Source organism: Chelonia mydas, chromosome 24 (genome assembly GCF_015237465.2).
Source record: "Chelonia mydas isolate rCheMyd1 chromosome 24, rCheMyd1.pri.v2, whole genome shotgun sequence".
NCBI classification, from domain to species: Eukaryota; Metazoa; Chordata; order Testudines; family Cheloniidae; genus Chelonia; species Chelonia mydas.
In genome coordinates, this window is record NC_051264.2 from 279,313 (window position 1) to 299,447 (window position 20,135).

Sequence of the window (20,135 nt, forward strand, 5' to 3'; positions counted from 1 at the left end):
TATTGCCAGCAGGAGAGTGGGGTGGGGGGAAGGTATTTTTTCATGCTTTGTGTGTATAAAAGATCTTCTACACTTTCCACAGTATGCATCCGATAAAGTGAGCTGTAGCTCATGAAAGCTTATGCTCAAATAAATTGGTTAGTCGCTAAGGTGCCACAAGTACTCCTTTTCTTTTTGCGAATACAGACTAATACGGCTGTTACTCTGATAACTGATAAGTTATCTAACTATCTTTTTACTTATAACTTGAGCAAAGTTGAAGTGAAAGCTAACATGAGACAATAAACAGAGAATCCCGTGATGGCATTTTTACTGAATTACAGTTCAGAATATACATACACTCTACAATTTTCAAACCTGTTTACAATGGTGGTGTAGCCGTGTTGGTTCCAGGATATGAGAGACACAAGGTAGGTAAGGTTTCAGAGTAGCAGCCGTGTTAGTCTGTATTCGCAAAAAGAAAAGGAGTACTTGTGGCACCTTAGAGACTAACAATTTATTTGAGCATAAGCTTTCGTGAGCTACAGCATCCGATGAAGTGAGCTGTAGCTCACAAAAGGTAGGTAAGGTGATATCTTTTTTTGGACCAACTTTTGTTGGTGGAAGATAAAAATTTTCAAACTACACAGAGTTCTTCAGGTTTGGGGGGGAAAATCAGAATGTCTGAGCTAAACACAAGTTGAGACAGATGGTTAAGCATAAGTGGTAACACATGACATTGTAGGAGGTCACTTGAGATGGTGAGTGGGCAATAAGGTTTAGATTGTTATGCAAAAGAGACTTGAAGTGAGCCATTAAGGGATACCAGGCAGGTGTGTGTTACAGATAATTGTAATGAGCCATGAAACCAGGGTCCCCATTAAGTCCATGGTTTTTAGTGTCCAGCAGCATTATGAACTTAAGTTCCCAGAGTTAGGTTTTGAAGGTGGTGTTGTGCAGGCTTACTTTGAAGGTGAATATTGAAAGATCAGATACGGAGTGATCACTTTGTGAAAAGTTTTTGCCTACAGGTGATATTTTCTGTCTTATTATCTGTCTCTTTTCTAATGGTTCCTAACATTGTTAGCATTTTTGACTGCCACTGCACATTGAGAAGATGTTTTCAGAGAACTATCCACAATGACTCCAAAATCTCTCTTAAGTGGTAACTGCTAATTTAAACCCCATCATTTTGTATGTATAGTTGGGATTATTTTTTCAAATGTCCATTACTTGGCATTTATTAACATTGAATTTCTTCTGCCATTTTGTTGTCCAGTGATCCAGTTTTGAGAGTCAGCTTTAGACTTAATTATTTTGAGTAATTTAGTATTGTCTGCCAACTTTGCCACCTCGCTTTTTACCCCTTTTTCCAGATTATTTATGAATATGTTAAAGAGCACAGGTTCCAGTACAGAGCCTTGGGGGACCTCGATATTTACCTTTCTCCGCTATGGAAAACTGACCATTTATTCTTAACATTTGTTTCCTATCTTTTAACCAGTTACTGGTCCATGAGAGGACCTTTCCTCTCACCCCATGACTGCCTACTTTGCTTAAGAGCCTTTGGTGTAGGACCTTGTCAAAGACTTTATGAAAGTCCAAGTACACTGTGTCAAATAGATCACTCTTGTCCCCATATTTGTTGACCCCCTCAAATAATTTTAATAGGTTGGTGAGTTGATGTAGGTGCGGTGATGGGTGATGTAGATGCACCCACATAAACAGATTGGATGTACCACTTTAGATGGTAGAGCAGTGGTCACGATGTGTTTGTTGACCACATGTCTGTAAATTTAACTTGTAAAGAAGATTTCCTCAAGCTAAACTCCTTATTATCTGTAATCTGGAGAAAATGTAGAAGCACAAAAACAAGATATATCTCATCTTCAGGTGCTGGGATAGAAAGCACCTTGTTTTCCGGTACTGGATAGAAAACAGAGACTGTTATATTAGCTAGAGCAACCTTTCAAGTTTTCCAACAAGAAACTACTCAAACAGACAGACATTCTTTTGAAGCTGCTTGTAAACATCACAAGCTGCCAAGAGCTCCAGTGTATTCTAAACTTCTGTCTCTAAGGTAAAAATGGAAAACTAATTAAACAAAGGATCCATTTGATTGGTCTCTCTAGAATCCAGGATCCACTTAAAGCTACAACCATCGCTAATCAGCTGCCTGAAAATGAAATGAACATCACAGCTTTAGATGTACCAGCAAAGGCCATTATGAATAGTGTAAGTAATTGGGCCCTTGCAGCGCCATTATGAACTGATGTACTGGAAGAGATTCCCTCTTGAAGGAGTCATGGAGAATGCATTTAGGCCCAAGTAGCATATAGTCAGCCTGAAATATTGCCTATGGGCAGGAAGTGGCAAATTAGATTTCTCATGTATTTCAGGATAGAAAGTTGGCTTTCATATGAAGAAAGACATCAACAGGTACAGCATGTAAAGGAATAGAGTAGTGATTAATCATAACTTAGTTAAATATTTACTACACAAGTATATATAGAACACATGTTGTGATAGTGACATTAAGGTTTTTTAAATTGTCAATGGAACTATTTCTTTTATACCTCCTCCTGTAAAAGACAGTTGCCTTAGTTATGAGTAAAATGATATAGTCTCCCTGGAAGTGAAAAACTATATAAACTTATTTTAATGACTTTATAGCTTTTCTATACATAAAAATATCATAACTTCAAAATCTGGTATATCTTGCCCTTCTACAGCTATAAAAGTGCTGTGTGTGCCACTGGAAAGGGAAGGTTTCAGAGTAGCAGCCGTGTTAGTCTGTATTCGCAAAAAGAACAGGAGTACTTGTGACACCTTAGAGACTAACAAATTTATTTGCGCATCAGCTCACTTCATCGGATGCTCACGAAAGCTTATGCTCAAATATATTTGTTAGTCTCTAAGGTGCCACAAGTACTCCTGTTCTTTTTGAAAAGGGAAGATTTTCATCTTTCCAGTGATATCAAGCTCTCATTTCTAGCTCTGCTGGGACAAAAATATTAGCTCTTATACCCGTCACAACTTCAGGACTGAATATTGTCCATTATGGGACTTGGGAGGGTAGAGGCGGGATTCCACATTTGGAAGGAAAAAAACTAGTCATTTGTTTGGGAGGTTGAAATTTTTAAAATGGTGGCTGTTTGAAGCTGCTCAGAAGCTTGGAATGTTAGGATAAAGAAAGCTTCTATGCAGTGGTGCACGCTTCTGCACAATTAGTGAAAGAGAGAGTGCATTTAAGGAGTCTTGCTTACTTGCATATATAATATGTTGAAAAAGTAATATGTGATCCCTATAATAAGAGACTACATTGTAATACATATATATGGAGGGCAGAGTTAAGGTTGCACAGGCAACTTTAATATTGTTGATTCTTGTCTTTTGAATACTGTGCTATGCAGTATAGAAGTGCTTCCTTTTCTGCCTCCAGCAAGGAACAAAATTGTGGTAATTTTTAAAAAAAATGAAAAAGGTAGCAAATGGAGTCTTAGGCTAGCAAAAGTCAAAGCTCGTTGCATAGATGTGTCTCATCATTGGTTCTGAAGTCGTGGAAAATAATTTTTAAAGAAAGGGCAATAGAAATATGATTGTGTGTGTTTCATGCCAATGATAGGGGATATTTTTATCTTATATTTATATTTATATTTTAGCTCACTGGGTTGCTGTCTTGCAGGAATTATATTAGGATTAGCTGTTAGTCTCTGTGTTTGTTTAAAAAGAATATCTGAGTAAATTATATTAGTTGTTTGAAGCACGTGTTTGTGTTATGATTCAGTGATCCAATTTAACCCATGTAAAATGCCAGATACCATGATGATTGGTAGTGTATTCATGTGTAATAATAATAATAATTGTGACTTTCCTAGCTCTATATTTCAGATTATTAAAAATATTTTAGTTACATAGGAACTAACCTTATGTAGCTCTTCCTGCTATTTATGAAGAAAGCTCCAAAATGCTAAGTCATCAAGGGGTTAAGTTTAAATATGAGGAGTAGAAAACTAGTTGTGGTAGTTAGTGCAGTTCTGGGAATTTCCTGAGGAATTCCATTATGGTGAATGATCTGACTTGGGTTTTATGAGAAACAGTCTAATTAGAGGAAAAGTAGAGACATTTTAGGTTAAAACCTGCTGGTGCAGGCTCTGAATCACCCTCTGTCTTGTAGTGCATATAATTGGTGAGTCAGATTAAATGTATTGCTTTCAGTAAGTGTATTTCCCACAATTGGAACCAGCTGTTTTTATTGTTGAACCAGCTTTTAGCTCAGCATTCAGCTCATTCACAAGAAGCTTCTAGTGCTGCATATCAGCAGTGTGAGACAGCAAAGGCCTTAAGAACTGCATCTAGGAACAAGCTCCATAATCAGAGTTTTATGAAAAGATCAGTGTCAGTTTCATGTTGCTTTTGCCTTTTTTACCATCACAGGAGTATGATTCTGAAACACCAAGTATTCATAAAAAACTCAGATTTGTATACAGTACACTTTAGAGACAATAAGGTGGAAGGAAAGGAAAACCTCTGGTACAGTAAAGGGAGTTCATGTTATTAAAGCAGATGTAAATTATGTGCCACAGTGGAGAGAAGATTGAATCAGAGCAGTTAAAATGACTGGTAGGAAGTGAGAATAATAGCAGGGAATGCCTTCTAAAATTGTAGTAAATGGTCATTAGGGGCCAACCACAATATTGTATTTTAGACTGTCCACTCCATATGGTGTAATTCCTACTGGAATAGTCTTTTCATCAGTCACACAAGGTTTGTGTCCACCCTTTGAAGCTATTAAACAGGTGTTTTCATCATTCTGGGATGTTACTGATACCATAAGTCTTATATCTAGTATCAGTGGCATCACAGATACATGCATTCTGGGACAACTAGTAAACCAGGAAGTGTCAGGATTTCACAGAGGATAAAAAGAAGTCTTCAAAAGGTAAGTTAAAGCTTTTCGTTATACACTGCTTTCTTTCTGTGATTAGCAGAAACATTCAGCACATAAATCCATACTAACTCAAAAATCACCAGTCCTTTGCAGTTCACCTTTAAATGACAAGACTAGAGCATGGCTTGGACAGTAAGGCTGTGTCTCCACTGCAGTCAAACACCCACGGCTGGCCCATGTTATCTGATTCGGGCTTGTGGGACTTGGGCTACTGGGCTGTAAAATTGCGGTGTAAACACTCTGGCTGGAGCCTGGGCTCTCGGACCCTTTGTGGGGTATGCCATACCCTAAGGGTATGTCTACACTGCAGTATAAACCTTCGGGTTAGTAAAACTCAAGTTAGCAGATCTTGGGTTTGTTAATCTAGGATTTGAGTGTCTATACTAATTTGTAACCTCAGATTAGGAGTTGTTGAACCCTACGTCCCAACTGGGGACTCAGTGTCTACACTGATTTATGTGGGCCCGAGTCCAACCATTCATATCCCAAACTTCCTATCACCTTTCCAAAATGGGGCCATTCTATTTCTTTGTTTATGGTGCAATGCGGGAAAACTTGACTGTCCACCAAACATGACTGTCCACAGGACAAAGAAAGTGGGATTTGGGGATACTTTTGCTGGACCCCCAGAGCACAAGTCTACACTACTAAGCAATAGGAATTGAACTCTGGATCCTGGCTTGACTCAGTCTTGGGCCTTCAGCTCCTGTGGAATCCTGGTACTCTGGGTCCAAGTCCTGGGTTAGCATGATTTGCATATAGAGAGAAGGGGGGCGGGGCTTGAGCCTGAATTCAAACCATGGGCTTACATTGCAGTGTAGACATGCCCTAATTATTCAAGGCCCCCATGTTCTCATTTCAGGGTATGTGTACACTGCAGTTAGAAACCCACAGCTGACCCGGGCTAAGGGGCTATTTAATTGTGGTGTAGATGTTCAGGTTCAAGCTAAGATCAGGCTCTAGGACCCTGCAAAGTGGGAGGGTCCCAGAGCTCAGGCTGCAGCCCAAGCCTGCTCCACAGTTAAACTTCCCCGTAGCCTGAGCCCTGTAAGTCTGAGTCAGCTGGCATGGGGGTGTCTAACTGCAGTGTAGACATACCGTTAGCGATACCACTTGCGCATCAGTTCCTAACAGCTGGGAATGCATTGCAATAAAGTTATGTAAGTAAGCCAGATGATTGTGCTTTGGGCTAACTTCCAGAAAGATGTATATAGTCTTCTAGTGTTCCTTGTAGAGAGCTTCTGTAGGGTTACTTTGCATCATAGAAGAGCGAACAGCCCATCTGTTGTCTACCTGATACCTCACTGAAACTTTAGGATCCAGAAGAATATACTCATCCTTAGAACTCTGGCCTGAGATATTGAGGAAGAGTATATTTATAATGAGGGCCCCCAATCTCCTTTACCACAAGCGCCATCCCCTCTTTATTTCCACCTCTCTAAAATAAGGTTTTCTTCTAATCTGTCCCAGTCTACCTCCCACCCTGATGACAGTTGGAAGACAAACATGCCCCTCTCAAGGGGCAGAAAGGTTCATACTCTCTCCCTGCTTGCACACACCTGCTGGCCTGCCTCTTTACAAAGAGCAAATTCTGGTCTCCTTGTCATCTTCTTCGTGCTGCCAGCTTCTGCTTTTGACAGTTGACCCTCTGCTGTTTGCTTTGACGTCTGGATTTGTCAGACAAGTGAGGTGCCAATAAGGTAGGTCAGGCCAGAGGATGCATGAGTACAAGTCTAACTGGGTTTCACAGTGGGCCTGAGACCAGGCCTAGCACCTTTTCATCAACACAGTTTCTCCTAGCGTCCTCCCTAATTCCTTAAGAAATTGAGTTGTCCACAAGTGACATCCAGCTGTGCATTTGATTTGTTAGTTTCCTAAATTGAACAATCTGGTCACAGCTATTGTATTGCTCTTATCCCTCTTTTTTAAAAGTTCTGAATTTATCTCTTTTCTGGATATTATTTTAACGCATAATGTTATTTAGAAAACTCCCTTTGTTAAAAATAAACCATGTGTACACAGTCTTTGTAGTTTGTTAAACATACTCTAATCTGATTAAGACACTTTTATGATTAATCTGTTCCTGGAAGAAAACTGCATCCAAAAGTACTTTTACTATCTATTCATCTAAAGGAGAATCTGCTTTTTCTATCATGCCTAGTTAAGTTTGAGGTCTGTAAGCCATAGTCTGGTGTATAAAACACACACATGTTCCATATGGAAGCTGTTCTATACCTCTGATAATTTTTGTTGCCCAATCTTCACCTTTTCCAATTCTAATATATCTATTTTGAGATGAGGTCACCAGAACTGCAGGTAGTGTTCGAGGTGTGGTCATACCGTGGATATTGATAGTGGCAATTATGGTATTTTCTGTCTTCTTATCTATCCCTTTCCTAATGGTTCCTAACATTCAGTTAGTTTTTTTGGCTGTCATTGCACATTGAGCAGATGTTTTCAGAGAACTATCCGTGATGACGCCAAGATTTCTTTCTTGAGTGGTAATAGCTAATTTAGACCCCATCATTTTGTATCTATAGTTGCAGTTGTCTCCAGCAGTCATTCCCTTTGTCTGACGCTCAAAGAGTACTATTAACCTGGAAGAACAGGTGGAGGATTACTCTCTCCCTGTCCATTCTGGAGTAAGTAGACTCTATAGTTTCTCTAATGTAGGAACATATAGATCTGGTCACTCACAATGTATTTGGGCTGCACAAATTTCCCAAGGAAAAGTAGTCCACATTGGGTCACTATCCCAAAGTAGATCTCTCTGTGGTGTCAAATTCAACCCCTGCCCATGGTTATCATACCTTCCCCATAGTGTCATAACCTCATTCTAAATCAGTTTCTCTCTCCTGCTTCAAGCCTATGGCTAGCAAATTCTTATAGCACCTAATCCAAGTTCATTAAAGCTCCTGACCTCTTCTAGTAGCTGTCAAGTCTGACCAGAGTGCAGGCGGAGGATCACAGGGACAGATTTTCAAAAGAGCTCAGTACCTAATAGTTCTCATTTAGGGCACCTAAAGCAGCAGTCAGGTTTCCAAAAGAACTCAGTTCCCAGTTAGCTACCTTTTTTTCCAATGGAATCTGCTGAATTCTGAACACTTTTGAAAATATGGCTCACAGGCTTTATCTGCTCTTATCTATTCCTAGTCTCAGAACTGTGCTGTCCTTCCTCCCAAAGGTGATCTGTCCCTTGCACAATGGCCAAGAAATTTCCTCCCTATTTTCTGTCCTAACCCCAAGAACATTATAGAAATGTGCAGGTTTTCCCTTGGCATATATGAAGCCTTCAGTTTGTGTGAGTACAAGATTAAGACAGAGAGAAAACCTGAACTCCTCTTTTTATGGTAGCAGAATCCTAAGAACGGGCTTGCAAGTCTCCAGCGGTATTATATTCAAATGGATTGGGTTGTGCATTTCCAAGTCTTGGAAGATTTCCTATCTATGAAAATTTCTAACCTGCTGTAGCAGCATAGTGGGAGGAGACAAGCAGAGGCTTCCAAAACTCTTCATGATCCTGATTGCTCGGCTGCTTATTGCGAATTTGGTCATCTAGAGGAGGACCCACTCTCACTTACTAGTTAATGTCTCAGAACACAGGCAGAAAAAGTCCACAGCGAGAATTTTAAAAAAAAATTATTTAGAACCATTTCCTCTCATATTTCTTATACAATGTATATTGGGTTAGCTGTCAGGTTATATCCAGGTTTCAGAGTAGCAGCCGTGTTAGTCTTTATCCGCAAAAAGAAAAGGAGTACTCGTGTAGCTCGCAAAAGCTTATGCTCAAATAAATTTGTTAGTCTCTAAGGTGCCACAAGTACTCCTTTTCTTTTTGAGGTTATATCCAGTTATCTCTCCTTGGAACCTGTGTCAGTTTGCCTTCTTTTAATTGAGAAATTTCTCTTTTGTCCTTACCTGAAGTCTGCAAGTGAAAGAATTTGGCTACCATTTATGTGATTCAGATTCTTAGGTTCTGTCTGGAGAGCACTAAGGAGCCAACAGAAAAGATGGATTTATTTTTATTTTTATTTGGTCTTGATTCTTCTAAGCAGTGGCTGACCATATCTGCATGTTACATGTAGATGGATTTATTCCTGTGTTTGTAAATCTTTTTGGATGTAAGAGCCTGTTCTCAGTTTATGGTTGAAACCCATGCCTCCAAATATATTTCTGCCATTTGCTTAAGGAAGTTTCTTTCGATGAGACATATGTAAGCCAATTTTACATAAAAGTTGCAACACTCTTCTTACAAGTATATGGGCACTTTTTTATTAAGCCTTTGACAGTAGTTTCTTAATGCAACTTTACTTTTTTACAGTTATAATTTAGTAATTATTGCTCACTGAATACAATGACTGAGAAAGTATTTAAGAAGATTCATGGTTAACAGCATGCTTGAGTACTTTGAGAAAAAAAATCTTTAGCCTTTCACCACCAACTATAGATTTACATTATATTATTATTTTTATTATTTATTTTTAATGTAATAGTGCTTAGGAGCCCCACTCATGTAGTTCTGTACAGATACACGACAAGAAGACTGTCCCTGTCCTGCAGAGCTAGCTTGCCTCTTAGGGTATATATCTACACTGAAATCAAGAGGTGTCATTGCAGCACATGTAGATACTGATCGAAGCTAGCTTGAATAACAATAGCAGTGAAATCATGGCAGAACAGGCAGTTACAAAGGCTAGCCCTGTCTACCAGTAAATTTGGATACATACTCTAGCTAGCTCAGGTATGTCTACATGTGATTCAGTCACACCTCCCAGTTGCAGTGTAGACATATCCACAATCTCTCAGTACTACTTGAAGATCGCACAGCCACCATTCATAACTGGCATATTGGCTTTATCGTGGCAACATAAGATTAATCTCCATTTTCTATATTATTACAAATCTAGTAATGTAAACAGTGTGTGGGTGAAATCTTGGCCACATTTGAGTCAATGGCAAAACTCTCATTGACTTCAGTAGGACCAGGATTTCACTCTATTTAATTGCCTGGAGTAATTCTTATTTGTAATAAGGTCCACAGATCTATGGCTTTGCGTACTCTATTCTGTGCAGCGTTGGAGGCTCCATCTCTGAGAAACCCTCCAGATTTCGTCTGCCTTTCCAGGTACAGTCAGGAAGACCAGCGCCTCCTGTTGAAGAGCATATGTAAAGAAGAAGAAGAAAGAGGAAAAGAGCTTAAGATCTCCAGGCCTATAGGGGTTTGCTTTTATTGGCAGAGAGGATTCCCTTTCTCCTCATTTGCTGGAACCTTCCATGCTCCCTGCTCACCTACACCGAGAGCAGCATGGCAGAGAAGGCTGAGAGGGGAGAACCAGATGTTTCCTGAACTTTCTCTGCTGATTAAATGCCTGCATGGAGATCTGTGCCTGTTCTTTGAAGACCCAGATCTGTTTCAGGTGCTCAGACAGGGGTAGGGTTCCCAGCAGCCTCCTCCTCTGAGCAGGAGAGCTCCCAGGAAGCAGTGGCAGCACCTCAGCAACAGCAAAATCCCCCAGGCCTGGCACAGATGACAGCAGCAGGCAGTCTTGGGATCAGCAGGCAGTACTGGCAGCTGCTCCCCATGTGGAACCACAGGATCAAAAGGCAAGGGAAGCTTCCTCTCAACCACTGGAGCCCACATTCACAGCCCTGTGTGTTGACCTTGAAGCAACTGCCCAGTCCCACCCCCATGCCGCTACAGCGGCAGGGAACTACTGTACTGTCAAGGATCCAGAGACAGAGCAAGCAGAGCCTGGTAAGAGGCCCTTGGACCCAGCTCCTTCCTCCATTCTATAGCATGCCCACTGCCCAACCCTGCAGTGGCTCAGGGTGGATTACACCCTGACAGCAATGTCAGCCCAATGCTGTCTTCTAGTGCAGCAAATGGGTCAAGGACTCCCTTTGAATGTCCAGGGTTGAAGCCTGGTGTCTTTGGTGTGGCCACCGCTGTGGGCTTAACCTATCTCCAGGCCACATCCAGGAATCTCCCTTAAACAAAGCCTGGGACCTGGGAAGTTGCCTTCTGGACCCAGTCCAGCACAAAACTGTTTCTCAGGGCAAGAAAGCCACTCAAAAGAATAACCACAAGGTCCTGCTACCTTCCAGGGAACCATCAGTTTGAAATTTCTCTCCCTCCTGAGGAGGAGGATGATCAAGGGGAGTCGTAAGAAAGAGGTCTCACAGATGTTCAGACCCCTGTAGACACCCTAATATAAAGTGCGTACACACACACGCACACAAGAGCCCCTAATTCTCTTCATCTACTGAAAAATCTGATTTAGGGGATTCCTCTAGGAGGCCCTCTAGAGGCACAAAGTGTAGTCTGTTTCCCTCAAACTGCATAAGTCTGCGTAGTGCAGACAGCCTGATAATCCTCAGCACCTTGCTCCCTTGCTCATTTTCATGGAGTGCAGCAGGGCAGATAATCCTCAGTATATGGTTCCATTGGTCACCGTCATGGAGGGCAGCAGGGCAAAAATTCTCAATGCCTTGTTCTCCTGTTCAACTTCATGGACTGTGACAGGGCAGATATTCTTCTGTACCTAGTTCTCTTGCTCACCTTCATGGAGTGCAGCCCAGGATAATCCACCAGCATTTAGATCCCCTGCTCTCCTTCATAAAGTGCAGCATGGCAAATCAATGCAAAAAAGACCAAGCCATAGACATATTCTGTTTCCTCTAGGCATTCATACACACAACCCCAAAAAGGAGATTCTCCCTGCTTAGGGGAAGAAAGCTAACACACCAGATCATAGCTAATTATCAGTTGTTAAAATCCTGCGGGGGAACCCCACACACAAAGAATAGGTGTACTTGTGGCACCTTAGAGACTAACAAATTTATTTGAGCATAAGCTTTCGTGAGCTAGAGCTCACTTCATCGGATGCATTCAGTGGAAAATACAGTGGGGAGATTTATATACATAGAGAACATGAAACAATCATACACACTGTAATGAGAGTGATCAGGTAAGGTGAGCTATTGGGGGGGGGGGCGGGGTCTTTTGTAGTGATAATCAAGGTGGGCCATTTCCAGCAGTTGACAAGAACGTCTGAGGAACAGTGGCGGGGGGGGGGGGGAATAAGCATGGGGAAATAGCTTTACTTTGTGTAATGACCCATCCACTCCCAGTCTTATTCAAGCCTAAGTTAATTGTATCCAGTTTGCAAATTAATTCCAATTCAGCAGTCTCTCGTTGGAGTCTGTTTTTGAAATTTTTTTGTTGAAGAATTGCAACTTTTAGGTCTGTAACATTTGGGGACAATGTATACCTTCAAATCAGTGGCGCTATTTCCCCATGTTTATTTCCCCCCCCACACACACTGTTCCTCAGATGTTCTTGTCAACTGCTAGAAATGGCCCACCTTGATTATCACTACAAAAGATTCCCCTCCTTCCCCCGCTCTCCTGCTGGTAATAGCTCACCTTACCTGATCACTCTCATTACAGTGTGTATGATTGTTTCATGTTCTCTATGTATATAAATCTCCCCACTGTATTTTCCACTGAATGCATCCGATGAAGTTAGCTGTAGCCCACAAAAGCTTATGTTCAAATAAATTTGTTAGTCTCTAAGGTGCCACAAGTACTCCTTTTCTTTTTGCGCATACAGACTAACACGGCTGCTACTCTGAAACCTGACACAAAGAATAGACTTTCAGGGAAAGTGTATTGTGAACTACAATTATCTCTGCAGATGCCTTAGACAGGCTATAGCTATGTATCTCTGGTCATGCACCCAGTGAATGTGTAATAGTGGAATAGGGATTTCTTGTCAGATCTAAAAACTGGAAAAGCATTGGGCTGTTGTCTTCAGCTGCCACTGCAGGTTGCCATGTCTTAAATATTGGATTGTCATTTTCAGCTGTTGCTGTGGATCACAAGGTCCTAATGTCTTAGTTATTGCTCTTTTCCCACTATTTCTTCTATCCCACATGTCCCCTGGACTTCATTCTATGAAGCCAGAAGGTTCCTCAGAATGCACCAGTCAAAATTTATCCTGGTGTCACTACCAAAGATATATGTGCCTTTTCCCCTGGTGGTGAAGTACTCGTCATTTCTAACTGGGAAAATTTTTTACCTGAAAGAGTGGCCTCCTCACTATACAGGCCCTTTGTAGGCAGCCAGATCCAGGCAGGCATAATCTCCACCTCCTTCAGGCATAAACACTATCAAGGGCATCTGGCCAACAAGAATAAATATATAAACAAAAGAGAACTGTTATCTAACACCCCAAGGCAGGGGTAGGCAAACTACGGCCCGCAGGTGACATCCGGCCCGCCAGCCGATTTAATCTGCCCTTGAGCTCCTGCTGGGGAGTGGGGTGTGGGGCTTGCCCCGCTCCCGCTCTCCAGCTGGGGAGCAGGGTCGGGAGCCGCTTCGCGCAACTCCTGGAAGCAGCAGCATGCCCCCCTTCTGGCTCCTATGTTTAAGGTCAGCCTGGGGGCTCTGCATACTACCCCCGCCCCAAGCGCCGCCCCCGCAGCTCTCATTGGCCGGGAGCTGCAGCCAATGGGAGCTGTAGGGGCGGTGCCTGCAGACGGGGAAGCGCGCAGAGCCCCCTGGCCGCGCCTCCGGGTAGGAGCTGGAGTGGGGACGTGCCACTGCTTCCGGGAGCTGCTTGAGGTATGTGCAGCCCGGAGCCTGCATTCCTGAGTCCCTCCTGCGCCCCAATCCTCTGCCCCAGCCCTGATCCCCTTCCTGCCCTCCAAACCGCTCGATCCCAGCCTGGAGCACTCTCCTGCACCCCACACCCCTCATCCCCAGCCCCACCCCAGAACCTGCACCCACAGCCGGAGCTCTCACCCCCACACACACACTCCTGCCCCAGCCTGGAGCCCCCTCCCGCACCCTGAACTCATTTCTGGCCACACCCCAGAGCCCTCACCCCCCCATGCCCCAACCCCCTGTCCCAGCCCTGATCCCGCTCCCACCCTCCGAACCCATTGGTCCCAGCCTGAAGTACCCTTCTACACCCCAAATCCCTCATCCCCAGCCCCACCCCAGAGCCCACACCTCCAGCCCAGAGACCCCTCCCGCACCCTGAATTCCTCATTTCTGGCCCCACCCCAGAGCCTGCACCCCCAGACAGAGCCCTTCCTCCGTCCTGCACCCCAACCCCAATTTCGTGAGCATTCATGACCGTCATACAATTTCCATACCTAGATGTGGCCCTCAGGCTAAAAAGTTTGCCCACCCCTTCCCTAAGGGTACGTCTACACTGCAAAAGAAAAAGAAAAAACTCTGTGGTAGCGTGTCTCAGAGGCCAGGTCAACTGACTTGGGCTCCTGGGGCTTGCACTACCGGGCTACAAATAACAATGTGTAGATGTTCCAACTTAGTCTGGAGCTAAAGCTCTGAGGTCCACCCCTCTTGTTGGTTTCAGAGCCCCAGCCCAAGTGGGAATGTCTACAGTGCTGGTTTTAGCCTCATTATGCAAGCCCAAGTCAGCTGACCTGGGCTCTGAGACTTGCTGATGATGATTTTGCAGTGTAGACACACCCTGTGTGCCCTGAAGAGCTAACATGGGCAGACAGTGTGGTTCTCTGTCAACCAATTAAAACATTTGCACAGCCTAGGAGGTTTTGCTTGAAGAGTAGTCAGGGCATACAGACAGCCATCCTACATCTCCTGCAAATGGGAGCAATTGAACCTGTCTCCACTTCTTCAGGAGAAAAAAGGCCTTATTCCATATTGTTTCTCGTTTAAAAAAAATCAGAAGACTACAGAGCAGTTCTCAACATCAGGTATCTCAACAGATTAAAAAATAAATAAATTCAAGATGGAGACCTTAAAATCCAGACTAACTGCCATCCACAGAGGGGGCTGCATGACATCTGTAAAACGTCCGAGAAACTCAATTTGTCAGTCTCACAGGTGCTGCTTCACCTTTGCTGTTGGAGCACAACATTACCAATACAAGCCCTTGCCATTTGGTTTGACCACAGCACTGCAAGTGTCTACACAAATGCTGCTAGTGTTAATATCAGCCGTCAGAAAGGAAGGTTCCAGTCTCCCCCTTTCTGGGTGACCTCCTTTTCTGAGCCTCAGTCAGTCAGTGTGGACTGTACTGTCAAAGCAATAAGGGCTGCAGAGCCATGGTTTTGTGAGAGTCAGTTTGCAGTCTCAGCATATTCACAGTCTGAGTGGGAACAGTAACTGTCCTCTACAAATTGCAGGAAACAAATGAGAAGCAGACACATCTTATTAAAATGGTCAACTTCTCAAGGGGAGAGTATCCATTCATATGTTTCTGTCTCTTCTGGGATTGGTGGTCTCCCATATGGATATTCTTAGTGCATCAGTGCTCACATGAGGCCACTACAGAACTTCATTTTATCGCTCCCTCAACTGTCTCTTATCCACTGCTCAGCTAAGGTATATCACGCCAGGAGAATTCCCAGGTTGTTCATGAAGGGACAAAGATTGTACAAAGAATCTAGTCCAAACAATAGCACAAGCATACCATAAACTGAGGAGAGCTCAGGGCAATCCAGTATGGTCTCAAGGCTCTGCTCCCATCTCTGGACTTACCTCAAGTGCTGATCAGGATAGACAACAGCTCAGCCCTATCATACAACAGCAGATTAAGGGAACAAGGTCTACTGTCCTTCAAAGAGAAACTCACCTCCTGATGACTTGGGCAAAGGAGAATCTGCAGTCAATTCACTTTTTTCTTATCCAAGGCAAATTGAATGCTACAGCCAACTGGCTCAAGAAGCAAAAGCTAGAACATCCAGAATGAAAACTACACCTTAGAGGTGTTTCATCTCCTGGTATACAATGTTACTCTCTCAGCAATAGATCTGTTTGCCTCCCACCTGAATTGCATGGTTTCAGAGTTATTCTCTTAGGGCATGGCTACACTAGAAACTTCAAAGCGCTGCCATGGGAGTGCTCCCGTGGCAGCGCTTTGAAGTGCAAGTGTGGTCGTGCGCAAGTGCTGGGAGAGAGTTCTCCCAGCGCTCCCGGTAATCCACCTCCATGAGCGCGGCTTCCAGCGCTCGGAGCCTGTCCACACTAGCGCTTTAAAGCGTTCAGACTTGCTGCGCTCAGGGGGGGTGATTTTTCACACCCCTGATCCAGGAAGTTAGAGCGCTATAAAATGTAAGTGTAGACAAGCCCTTACTGGTGGGATCACAGACCCAAGGCAACAAAGGCTTTGTTGTAACTATGGCCAAAAGGGACTCTTACATGCCTTCCCTCCCTTTTTATGTCCTCAGAATTCTACAGAAGATCAGGAGTGAAGCAGAACTGGTAATTCTGTTATCCCTATTCTGGCCAAGGAGGCCTTGGGTCTTTGATCCCCTTCACAGGGTATAAAGATCACTCTTCTGCCTTCCATCTAGAAGAGATATGATATTACACGGGCCAATCAAAATCCAGACAGTCTGCGACTAGCTGTCTGGTTTTTGGACAGAACCTCTTAAGTCAGAGGTAACTCAGAGAGATAATATCCACTATTTTAGCTTCCAGAAATAAATCTACTCAGTGTATTCAAGGGCATGGTTGAGCTTTAACCATTAGTCCCAGGTCAAGGGTCTGACCCCTCCTTACCCCCTCTCACCTGTATTGGTACCACAGATTCTCGCATATCTTCAGAATAGACTCAGGTTAGACCTGACAGTTCAAACACAAAGATCAAGGTGCTACTTTGTCTAGCATCCCCTGTGTGGTAGAAAACTGTTGAATTTTCATCATACCCAGTTATCCAGCATTTTTCTTATGAGAGCATAATCTCCTCTACATCCTCCTGATGTGCATAAAGTTATTTTATGGAATTATACCTGGTTCTGAATGTTGTCATAGGGCCTCCATTTGAACCACTCGTGAAGGTATCTTATTACTTTCTAACCATTAAAATGGCTTTGTTTCATGAGAATTATGTCTGTTTGCAGGGTGTTTGAGTTAGGAGCTCTTTTCCTGGAACTTCATTACTGCATGTTCTATAAGGCTAAAGTGATACTCAGAACCGACCCTGTCTTCATAATCAAGACTAACTCCAAGCTCCCTAGAGCACAGGAAATTGTTCTTCCCTCTTTCTGTCAAGTTCTGTCACACTCCAAAGAGAAATTGTGGCATACTTTGGATGTCCAGAGATCTCAATGTATATATTCACTACAGAGCACAGGTCAGAATGACAAACACTTTTTTAATGCTTTTTATCCACTGTTTAGAGGGAAAGAAGGCTTCAAAATCCTCCCTTCCAGGTGGCTGAGATATTGTATCTCAGAGGCGTACAAGTCAAAAAGCCTAATTGCATTTTCCAATATCAGAGTTCACTGCCTCAGAGCCAAGGCAGCTTCATGGGCAGAAAGACCATATGCCCCATACAAGAAAATCTGTAAACCAGCCACCTATTCATCTATTCATGCCACCTTTAAAATTCTACAAGTTGGACATCCAGTCATCATCTGATGCTGCCTTGAGTAGATGGTGCTCTTCACTGTAGCATCCTTGTAACTATTTGGAAAAGGTTATTCCCTTTCACCTCTGTGCATATCTGTATATAGTTCCCTCCTGAGCGAACACTGCTATAAAATCCCAGTGTCATGGATCTGGGGACCTCATTACATATAAGAAAAGGAAAATATATCCATGTCTTACCTGAAAACTACCTTTCTTAGAATAATGAGGTCCACAGATTCAATCCACACTAAATGGGCTGTTAAGTGGGGAAAAATACTGACTTATTATTTGGCACTCAAAGTTTGTTATTCATTGAATTCCTTGCTCTGCAGAATTCCTTGTTCTGTTCAGTCTTAATGACTCATTTTCCTTACTGATATAGAGTGCTTAATTTTTCCTAGGCTATGGAAATGTCTCAACTGGCGGTTTCTCGGCGGTGGAACCACACCTGCCCTGCCTCTGATTGACAGGGTTGGTCTGCCTCCAAGGCTGCATAGAGCAGAATACCCAGTGTGCTGGGTTTGTGGCCCTCATTACTCCAAGACATGAAATATTCAGCTAGGACATGGATAAAATCTGTTAAATATTTCACAATCTCATGCAGGCAGCTCATTTATGTTCATTAGAATTGTAATATGATTTACCTTATTATTACATATTATTTTTGGAGATTAAGTGCCAAATTTCTATGTGGTCCTCTACCTAGCCTTCTCTTGTGCTTGTGCATATAAAGCATTGAACTTTGCAGATACAGATAGCTCCACTCACTTTAAAAATGCAAAATGTATGTACCCAGAGATGCAAGAATTCTTCTAGTCTTGTTTATTTTCCTGCAAAGTGAGGTGTTGGGGGAGTGTGTATACTGTTGCTGATTTACAACCATGAGCTTAAAAGTAGGCCTTTAATCGGAAATACATATAGTAAAAGTTAGTTTAAAAGTAAAACAGCCCCCTCTTTCTAGGAGGGTAGTGTTTTTGATTGTTACTAACCATCGGACCTGAGAAACTCTGCCCTTCCCCACTTGCGTGCCCCATACAAACAAGTGTTATTTCTGGTAAAAATTGTTATCCTGCTTTAAACATTTGACATCTGGAATGTGTTTCATTGGCATTTCTAGTTTTAAGTTAATTTAAGTTCTCTTGGGCTTTTGTTTTCTCTTCTCTGCTTTTCAGGCACCTTGCCAGCACAGGACAAGCCCTCCCAGAGACAGACGGAGAGCACAAATTGCAGTCCTTCCAGAAAGAGATCTACTTCTGAGAGCACATCTTCTACAGGCAAGTAACATTTGCTCTTCACCAAGGTTGTCAGGATAGATACTATGCTGAGGTCTGCACTACAATAGATAGGGAAGGCAGCAGTTCAAGAGGAGGAGACCTAACCGCACTAGTACCTCAGCACACAGGTGCTGGGCTCACCCACCCCAATAGAAGCTTTCAGTTGTGTCCCATGCCCTTTCTTAAAGCAGGAGTTAATGTTGCAAAACAGTTTCTGTTGTAGCCCTTGCTTTTGGTTGGGCCATTCCTCTGAGATACTGTCATCTTTGGGTCTGGAACTGGCCATACCTGTTCTCTGTACAGAGGCTATTTCCTTTTTAAAAAAAAAAATTAAAAATGAAGGGGAAAAAAGGGGCAGAACAAGATCGGCCATTATTAGTGAAAGAAGAAAGAAAAAGTGCATTTTCCTTTATCCGACATAAGGATGACACAAAGACTTGACACTTCTCTCTCACCTTTATGTGTACTTTCCCTCTAATGGGTGACTACAAAATAGTTCAGTAACATTTCTCCTGGAAGACACCAATGAAGAATAATTCTACTTATTGAAGTAAGGGGCACTGGAAAGTTTAATAAATCATGAGCAATGATGCAGCCTCAGTCACCTTCTTCTCTGATCAACCATTCATGCGCTCTCCTATGTGGGAAAAGTGTACAGTGAAAATCTATAAAGTACCACCCCTTCTTCAAAGCTCACTGCCTGCATAATGCATGCAGAAAACAGCAACGTGATAACATCTTGGCAGATGGCAAGGTGTGATCATTGCTACAGAATGACTAAGAACTGTGCACATCCTTGACTAAGAACTGTGCACAGATTTGTGACCCTGTCTCCCTGTTACCCTGGCTTGTTTGTCTCATCCACTTGTCACTTCTTGTGTTTTAGATTATAAATAGGCTTGGGAGGATTAGATTTTTATTGGTAAATGTCAATTTGAGTGTATACACACAAACCAACAAAAAAATATTTCTACTGATATTAATCAAAATGTACGAATAGGCAAAGTAAGAAAAATGCTTCTTGAGAACTTGAGATTTTTATTTAAGGATATTTACTTTGTCAGTGTCATCATATACAATTCATCATTAATGATTATAAAGCTTTAAGGCTTTGAATCTCAGTGTCTACTGTCATTAAATAATAATTGTCTGATTTCCCCCACAATTTCCCACAACTGTGAAAATTTAAATAGATGAACATTTTAAAAAAAGCTTAAAAATAAACATTGATATTATCCATTGAAATTATAAAAAAATAAAAATAGAATTCTGCCCAGCTTCATAATAAGTGCTTTGGGTAGTGTACTATCATTTATTGTATGCTTGTATAGTGCCTATCACAATGACTATATACAATATTTAACAATATAATTGTTAAATAATATGGTGGTGAGCACCTTGAAAATCCAAAAACAGACTATGTCAGTATGTAATTAGATTAGTAGTATGGCTGTTGTTGGCTGTGTAAATTGGATTCAAGTGCACTTATGTAAACTGGTGGTATGGCCATATGCAGTTGATTG

The 20,135-nt window shown here is 42.4% G+C and overlaps 1 protein-coding gene across 4 annotated transcripts in view; it reads left to right on the forward strand.

The window, feature by feature from the left end:
* Positions 1-20,135, forward strand: part of ASH1L (ASH1 like histone lysine methyltransferase) — a 150,316-nt gene that overhangs the window by 67,895 nt on the left and 62,286 nt on the right. For all 4 annotated transcript variants that reach the window (XM_043535000.1, XM_037883017.2, XM_037883020.2 and 1 more), the window contains one exon: positions 18,511-18,612. In XM_043535000.1, coding sequence (XP_043390935.1) covers positions 18,511-18,612 — 102 coding nt within the window. The remainder of the gene's footprint in view (positions 1-18,510; positions 18,613-20,135) is intronic.